At 46.9% G+C, this 9,170-nt stretch overlaps 1 protein-coding gene across 11 annotated transcripts in view; it reads left to right on the plus strand.

Annotated features, from left to right (window-relative positions):
* Nucleotides 1–7,760, plus strand: part of LOC113425590 (A-kinase anchor protein 17B) — an 18,175-nt gene extending 10,415 nt beyond the window's left edge. For all 11 annotated transcript variants that reach the window (XM_087972166.1, XM_087972164.1, XM_087972169.1 and 8 more), the window contains 3 exons: nucleotides 112–242; nucleotides 3,539–3,770; nucleotides 5,560–7,760. In XM_087972166.1, the coding sequence (XP_087828292.1) occupies nucleotides 112–242; nucleotides 3,539–3,770; nucleotides 5,560–7,188 (1,992 nt within the window). In that variant the 3' untranslated portion in view covers nucleotides 7,189–7,760. The remainder of the gene's footprint in view (nucleotides 1–111; nucleotides 243–3,538; nucleotides 3,771–5,559) is intronic.
* Nucleotides 7,761–9,170: the final 1,410 nt, after the last annotated feature.

Raw genomic sequence — 9,170 nt, forward strand, 5'->3', positions numbered from 1 at the left:
CAAAAAATAAAATAAATGAATAATTGGGATGGAAAGCCGAGCAAAAATCGAAGAAATATTAGTGGTCTGTTTGAACTAGCCATGCACTTTCTTGTTGCTGTTTCGAAACAGGTGACGCCTGACGCCACTAATCATTTCAGTGAGAATGCTATAAAACAGAGAACCTTAGAAAGGTTAACCCTCCAAGGCCTAGAGCGAGAGAGAAAGAGAGAGGAGAACAGAGGAAGAAAAGGGACAGAAAGGTGAGGATCTCAAATCATTCCCTTTCGTTATCCAATCGTTCGCGTTCAGCGTTCTTTAAGTTAAGACACGCATGTGTGGAAATCCGAAGCGAGCAGGTTACAGGTCAACAAGGCCCAAATCACATTGGGCCTCCCTGCATTTCAAACTGTGGACCAAGAGCATTGATATATATATTTTTTTGGGTGGGGCATCGTGGTCTCCTTAGACTAAGAAGATGCAGGTCACTCCTCGACTTATAATTATTCGTTTAGTGACCGTTTGAAGTTTCGATGAGACCGAAACATGTGACTGATCCCCAGCCCCCACATGCATTTACAATGAGGGTTGCAACATCCCTGGGATCACGTGAGATCGCCATTTGTCATCTCCCCAGCCAAGTCCACGGGGAAAGCCAACTTAATGACCTTTTGATTCACTTAACAACGGGTCGTTATCATGAGATGTGGCTCATTTCAACAGCCTCCGTGCTATGCCGACAGAAATTCTGGCAGCCTGTACGTCTATGTTGTCCTGTTTTTCCATCACTTATTTTGGGTCGGCTAGCAAAGAGACAGAGGATCAATTCCATCATGTTAGTTAAAAACAGACTGCTAATTCCTGGAAATCTTACTCAGGACGCTTACTCGCCTCCTGAGATTTCAGCAAATGTTTTCCACGCCATCCCACCTATATTATTTATCGTGAGAGTTTGTACTAAATAGAGGACTAAATAGATCAAAGTTGAGTGAGGGTGTTACCTTGTGCACACTGCATTATTATTGTTGTTGTTGTTGTTATTTTTTACTATTTCTACTTTTTAACTTCCTAAGAAGTTCTGGCAAATGTTGCAACCAAACATCCCCTTAGTCAAGGCAAAAAGTAAACTCAGCTGGTCAACTGCTCCTATTCTGGGTTGAGTACCTAGACCTGTGACTTATGTCTGAATGAACAGATTTCAAAGTCTGTAATAATTTGAGAGCTAGTTTCAAATAGGTTGCAACCCAACATTATAGGTATAATCGCTGGTTTCACTTATAGTTCACTTTCTCAGTTGCTGCCATTCTCTTAAGGCACTTGTGGGAGCTTCATCACTGGAGGCTTTCAAGAGTGGATAGCCATTTGTCAGAAATGCTTGGGTGGCGGGTTGGACTGATGACCTACAAGGTCCCTTCCAACTCTTCTAATCTGTTAAAATCCAGGGTGGACTGTTATATCTGCTTGTAATTTTATAATACTGTTGTTTTCTCAGTCTGCTGTGCTTCTCCCAGTGGGTTCCTGTAGACATAAGTACACCTGAGCTCTGTTAGCTGATTTTTTTTTTTAATTCTGCAGGGAGGGTTCCGCCCACTCCGTTGGGTTTGGAACAAAAGTTGTTATGTTACAGACCAAAATAGCTTTGCAACTCTCTCGACAAATGCAGTGCTTACAGGGTTTTCTGTTCCCATCCTTCCAACCAGTCAGCCATTGTAGTATTATCCAACGCAGGCCTTTTATTCCTTGGGGCTGAATCAGATCGTGTGATTGCTTAGCGTTTACCGCTTTGTACAAAATTATAACAGATTTAAACAGCGTCTCCCAAGCTGAGAAAATAATACCTATTATTATTACTTGTTAAATTTATCGGCCGCTTGTCTCTCTGTGGGGCCCCTCTTAAGCGCCTTACAATAATTCAAAAGAAGAAAAGGAGTGTAAAACAGAACAGAAGTAAAATAATAAATAGGAAAAAACAACACAACGAGACTATAGGGCAGGGATGCCCAAACTTGGTGACTTTAAAACAACACCCAGAATTTTAGGAGTTGAAATCCACAAGTCTTAAAATTGCCAAGTTTGGAGACCTCTGCTATAGGACGAGAGTCGATTAAGAAACATGAGAATAAATAAAAAAATAAATACATCAATACGTTGTATTTGCTTCACCACTGTGGCATAACTCATTTAAAGACCGCTTTACTTAGCCACAGACATGCTGTTTTCTCAAGTCTGCTAGATGACCCAATGAAGGACTGTCACGAGTTACAACTGTGGCCATAAGTCAAGGACTATGTGTATTAGTCTGCTGTATCACTGAATCACAAGGAAGCGAGGGAAGTTCAGAAAAGCAATGGGAAACCACAGATTTGAGAGGTGGTGGTGGGAGGGCCAGAATAACCCAACCCTTCTCCATGCTGTAGATGTAGACCAGGGGTCTTCAAATTTGACAGATTTAAGACTTGTGGACTTCCAACTCCCAGAATTCCTCCTCCAGTCATGTTAGCTCAGGGATTCTTGGAGTTTGAAGTCCACAAGCCTTAAACTTGCCAAGTTTGAAGACTCTTGCCCTAGATGTAGACCAGGGCTCTTCAAACTTGACAGCTTTAAGACTTGTGGACTTCCAACTCCCAGAATTCTTGCTCTAGTCATGTTAGCTCAGGGATTCTGGGAGTTTGAAGTCCACCAATTGCCACAACTTGTCTTAAACTTGCCCAGTTTGAAGACCCTTGATGTAGAAGGAACATCTGCCCCCACTGCTTAAAAGAGACAAGAGACTAGGAATCACACCCAGAGGCAGCCAGGAATTTCTTTCGAACACACGGATTTCTTTTTGGAAAAAAATCCCTGCTCCATTTGTGATGGCCAATGACTTCTTTTTCTGTCACTGATTAGACCCTGCTGCCTTCTGAGCTTTGTTTGCACCCTGTTGTTCCCCTAAAAACAAGATAAGCAACCTCAGGGCTTCTACTGCAGACGTTTCCAAGGACGTCCCTCAGATTCTTCCTGCCAGTCAAAGCATATGGGAGTTGTGACACCAAGCGTTGCGTTCCTCTTTAAAAAGTTCAGCTGTTTACAAGGCCAGTTGCCCTTAAAATTACAGTTCTTTGGGTGAGGGAGTCATCCTGGAGGCGAGAAGTTAAGATTAGAAATAGTTAAGATAACAGAAAAAGGAGCAGCATGACCTCTGAGTTGGAGAGATAGGACTCTATGTACAGCTGATACTTTTTTTTTTTTTAAAGAATCCCACACAGGAGGTAAATTTCAAACGTCCTTGGAAAGGATTAAAGCTTTAATTGGGAGCGTCAGCATGGCCTTGGTGTACATCTGCTAATATCTGAATCTGGTAGGAGTGTCACAGCTGTCTACGGAGCAGCTCAAATTTCTCTCCAGCTTGTGTTATATCTCCTTGGAAATCTGCAAGGCGTTTTTTTCTTTTTTTTTTTTTATGTCGGTAGCAATTAGATTTCACAACGGGGGGGCTCGTTTTACTCTTTTTTTTTAACGACCTGCAAAGTGCGCGCAGATAGGTATATCCCTCTGAGCGGTTGTCCTTATCGCCTAGAAAAAGACGGGATGACGAGGACAAGAAAAGCGGAGAAGGAAGGAGGAGGTTTAAGATCAAAAGGCGAGAAAAAAAACGAGAGGAGAAACGCCCCAGGAAGCATCTGAAATCAACAGCTGCAGAAAGACTGAATTCCCCAGACCTGCCTGAATGGGAGGAGAGGAAATACCTCCTGGCCCAGAGAAGGGTGGAGTCCATCAGGCTCCTGACAGCGCTGCTAAGCCAAATAAAAGTAAGAATATTTGTGAACGTATATTCCAAAGGGTTTATTGGTCTTTCCCCGTTCTTTTCTGGGGGGGAGATCAGAAGTTTAGGCTCATGAATTTTAAGCGATTGAGCCTTAAAACATGGTTTGATCTACGTATCCATTAAATATGCTCCAATTGTTTCTTCAAAATGCTTTAATTGATTTATAATCTTAGCTGCCCAGGGTCACAAGGTTGAATTGGCTGGCTACAGAAATCCAATCCAATCAAAGAATCTAAGAAGAGCGGTGCGGTGGCCTAAAGGTTGCAGCTCCCGTCTCAGGAGGCTGTGAGTTTGATCCTAGGCAGAGGCAGATATTTCTCTCTCTGGGCACCATGAGAATATATCTGCTGAATGCAACTCCACACTGGCAACAGGAAGGGCATCCAGCCAGTAAACACTCTGCTCCATTCAGTTGCCCAGACTCCACCCCGCAAAGGGTGACGGGGTCATTAAAAGAAGACGATGAAATCAATCAATCTAAGAATGTGTTTCCTCAAACAGAGTAATTTGGATTTTGTTAAAAGTATTGGAGAGAGAGAGAGAGAGAGAGATTGCATTGTATCTTTTCCACTCAAAAGAGGGTGAAGGAAGAAGAGTTGTATTAGGCCATTATCGAAATACTATTAAAACTCTCATGTCTGTAACCTTTAGCTGGGCGAAACAAGAGGCAAAACCATGAATCCCGTGGAACTGGAATTTGGCAAATTTTACAAAACGTTTTACGACATCAACATTATCGTACTGCATTTGATGACCACAATAAGAATATCATAAAGCCCTGAGGGCGAACCTATGGCACGCGAAAAATGGGCCTTCTGGAAATACTGGAAATGCCGAAACGGGCCCGTTTTTTGGGCCTCCCGAGGCTGCAGAGGCTTCCCTCAAGCCTCCGGGAGGGCAAAAACAGCCTCAAACGGGCTGAAAAAGTTGGGAGGCGCGCGCATGCGCAGTGCAGATAAGGAGCGGGCCGGGGGTGTTGTGTGCACATGCGCAGGGGGAGCAGGGCACATTGTATTGTGGGTGCAATGCACACCACAACAAAAAGGTTCACCATCACTGTCATAAAGCATTTCATGTGGTCACCTCCTGATGTGTTGAATTGTGCTCTACGGTTCAACAAGGGCTACCTTCAAGGCAGATACTCCTCTGAGCATCTCCCGGAATTTTTAAAAAGAACTTTCCAAGTAGATTAGAACCTCTACCATTATCGAAGATATCTCTGAAACAATGTGTTAGGCATCCAGAAATTATCCATGGTAATCAGACACTCCAAGACAATACAATCTCCAACTGATTTATTAGGAACAGCTCTGGCACTTGTAAGGCATTTCCAAAAGTGAAAGTCATTTTCGTGCCCTTGCACAAAATCCACCTTCTCTCCTCCCACTTCGACACTTCGTTAATCACGAGAACCAATTAACTGCAGCTGGAATTTCTTAATGTGACATACGAAAGAACCTTGAACTTTCCAACTCCTCCATCCCCCTTTTCATACTTGGCAGCTGAATCTCAGAGCTGACACAATGATCTAACGAGTCTCAAGTTGTCTAGTTTCAAACAATACAATTTCCCCCCATTTCCTTGGGTTGAGAGCCAGTGAAATTGATCCAGTTTTTAGTAGTACCCAGAGATGAGACGATGTAGATGTTCTCCATCTAACCAAGGTGGACAAAACGCAAATTGCATGCGAGATCTTCGTTGTTAGACTGGGCTAGGATTTTCTTTTGCTTTGTTGTGCAGTAATTCCGTTTGTCTTTCTGTTTCTCTTCAAGAATTTTGTGCTGTCCTCTGGGCAAACCGAGGCCCATTTTCCGGAGTCTCAACCCGAACAGGAGAAGACTTTCTCCACCCCACACGTAGAGGACGCACACAAGGAAGAGATGGATGCGCCTCACCTTGAACATCCAGAAGTGGAGGATGAGACGCAACCTACCTGTCCCTCTGCCCTGCTGGAAAACGTCGCGATCGACGAAGAGAAAGACGCACCATTCCTGGCTGAAGAGTTCCCTCCCTCCCCTCCTTCCTTGGGGAGAGCGCTTCCGAACGAACCCGCTTCCAGGGCCGTCACCAGCCACCTAACGGAGAACGATGCCCACCCCTTTCCCGCCGCTGGCTTCCTGCAAGTGACGGTCACTCAGGACTGCCAAGCGATCGAGTCGTCCCCCGACAGGTGGGATTACCTGAGACCTCACTTGGGCTCCTTTGCAGAGGCTCCCGAGGCAGCTCAGGCAAAGAAGCGAAAGGTTTACGAAACGGAGGAATTCATACATTATTTACTGAACTACTACCAAACGCCCCGCTATGCACGGATCTGCACCAGCCCGCAAAGCCCGTCGGACGCCTCTTGGTGGAACAGGGTGGTGTCGTGTTCCGGGGACGGCTTCCGGGTCAAACTGAAGAACAGAGACGAAGACTGTTGGACGGAAGAGAGTTTAGGGTCGGATCTCCCTGAATATGAGCCTCGAGAGGACGATGAAGGTGACCCCTGGGAAATTATCGACGGAAGGTCTGAGCCTGCAGAAGGCCAGGCGGGTCCCCGAGAGTTTAGCGGAGGTTACCCAGGAGAATGGGACGATTCCCTGGAGGAAGAGGAGGAGAGCGTCGGCTCCCCGCCGGACAGCTCGCGTAGTCCCCTGCCAGGAAGCAACGATACCGCTCACCAGAAAATGCCCCAAGAACAAAGCGCTGAACTGGTGGCGTTGTCCTCTCCCACTATGTATAAACTGAAAGACTTGCTGGAGGAGATCAGCAGCGATTCGGAGTATTTCAGTGAGGCGCTTAACGAGCCCCGGAACCCGTCGGAGCAAAGGAACGGAGGCTACCAAGGCAGCTACCAGATGTGGCCTCCCCACCAGCAGAAGGCCAAAGAACTCTTGATCCGCGTCCGGAACGTGGACGGTGAGGACCAAGAGGAGAGACGTAGCACGCGCAGCTTCTGCTCTGGCGTGGAATGCTGCGGCTCCCCTGGAATGAAGCCTAAGACACGGTTGAAGAGATCCGGCGGCAAGCTCTGGTACGAAGAGCCCCAAATCCAATGGCCGTCCAGCGAAGAGGAGAGAGAGCTCAGCAGGAAGAGGAAGAAGAAGAGGAAGCGGTTCTCCGACAGCGCCTTCCTGGACGAGGAGGCGCCATTCCTCGAAACCAACCACCGCGGAGGGCTGGAGGCCTTCAGCGAGATCCAGAGGGAATGCCGCAAGCTCATCCGTCCCAACGTGAAATGCAGGACTCTCCCTGCCTTGGCGGAGACCATCGAAATCAAGGACCTTATCCATTTTAGTGCCTCTCCGCTGCAGGAGGAAGCTCCCCGGGTGACAAGGAAGGGGAACGTGGGCGCCGTCGGCGAGAGAAGGCGCAAAGCGGAAGACGGGCAGAGGCTTTCCAGGCGCCTGGTGGAAAGGTGATAATAAGAGGGCAGAGCTCAGGGATGGAGTAGAAATGGCGGGGTGTGTGGGCGAAGGAAGGTGGCCTCCAAAGAACTCGGCAGATCAAGCCAGCCCGACGTTTAGCAGGTTTGAGCAACTCCTGAAAACAAGAAAGCCCCCTCCCCTCTTTCGAAGTTCTCGCCTTCCTCCCCTGCTTTGCACAGTCCTTCCAGTTGAGAAGAAGCCGGAAACGGGAGGACGGCCTTCCGCTCCCTGTTGAAATAATCCAGCTCGGCTCGTGCTTGGACTCCAGTCTACGGGGCAAACCATGGCGGGGGAGGATGCTAGTTCGGTATGGGGGACCTTGCAAACGATATTCGGGTTAGAAGTTTCACCTTAGGTCGTTTTATACAACCCTCTAAAAAGGGCTTCGCTGCAGAGCCTGAACTATATTGCCTTGGGGGGCTGGTTGGAGAGAGAGAGAGAGTGTGTGTGTGTGTGTGTGTAGCTTTTGGGGTGCGGGGTCTCTTCTGCATGCTGGAAAAGGAAGAGCAGCATGGGTGAGACACTCGTAGCGTCATAAAAAAGTAGGTGACAGGGTGTCCTTTCAAGCCCCTTTTTTGGAACAACCATACAATTCGGGAACTTCTGTGTGTGTCTGTGTGTGTCTGTGTTTGTAGTTTTTGGGTGCGGGGTCTCTTCTGCATGCTGGAAAAGGAAGAGCAATATGAGTGAGACGCTTGTAGCATCATAAAAAAATAGGTGGCAGGGTGGCAGTTCCCGGCCCTCGAGGTCCATACAACCCCCTTTTTTGGAATGACCGTACAATTCGGGAAGTCGTGTGTGTGTGTGTGTGTGTGACCTGGGAGTTCAAGAAATCTTTTTCAAGTCCCCACCCCTCCCAATTCAAAGGCCGAGTGTCTCCCCCATATTGTCAGAAAGAGAACACGGCAGCAGAGAGAAAATACAATATTTCTAAGCAGTGGCAAAGGAAGGCGTTTTCTAATTTAACAAGATTAGAAAAAAAAAACCGCAGCTTCATCCAGGGTGAAACTATATCTGATCTCTGCCAACTTCCTGATTCCCCCTTTGGAGAGCCGGATAACCGAGATGCCCAGTTTTTCAATCTGTTGCTGTCTCACATTATTCCGCCCAAAAGAAAGCTTTGCGTTGACTCATCCATTTTAGTTTTTGATCTGAGGGGGGAGGGGGGGAAACCCACCTCTTTAATCTCATGGAATTAGATGACCGTCAGAATTACAGGACTCCACTTGCTCTCCCTGCATTGCTGATCTAAATAATCCCTTGAAATGGCCGTGGGATCCTGGTTGGCAGAAGAAACGCTGATAGGATGAAGGTATCGGCCCTTCCTCTGTACTGGACTGACAGCGTCTTTAAAGTAAGGGGCTTAAATTGGCAGGAACTAGAAAAGCATTAAATTTACCTAGTGCAAGTGATGGCGAACCTTTTCGGCACCAAGTGCCCAAACCAGAATGCACATATATGCCGGTCCATGTGTGTGTGCCGGAAAACCAAAGACCAGCTGGCTGGTGTGTGCATGCCTGTTTTTTGGCCATTTGGGAGGCCATTTTTTTTGTTTGGACCATTTTCGGCCTTTGGCCATTTTGTGGGGGGGTTTGGCTGGCTGAAATGGCCATAAGAGGTTGTTGGCATTTTGTGCTGAATGGCCCAAAAATGGCATTTGGATTTTGGGGGCGTTTTTGGCCATTTAAGGCTGTTTTGGGCCATTTTCAGGCCATTTTTGGCCATTTAAAGGGCATTTTCTGGGCTGTTTTTGCCCTCAAGATGGCCTGAAAAATGGCTTTGTTTTGGGGGCCATTTTTGGCCATTTTCAGACTGTCTTTCAAGCCATTTTTGGCCTGAAGATAGCTTGAAAACTGGTCTGTTTTTTGGCCATTTTTTGGCCATTTTCGTGCTTGAAAAACAGCCTGAAAACGGCCTGTTTTTGGAGACCAGCTAGCTGGTGTGCCTGTGCATGCCAAAAACCAAAAGAGCAGCTG

Source organism: Notechis scutatus, chromosome 10 (genome assembly GCF_049901735.1).
Source record: "Notechis scutatus isolate UNSWTSFEM ecotype Mainland chromosome 10, rNotScu1.2, whole genome shotgun sequence".
Classification (NCBI taxonomy): Eukaryota; Metazoa; Chordata; class Lepidosauria; order Squamata; family Elapidae; genus Notechis; species Notechis scutatus.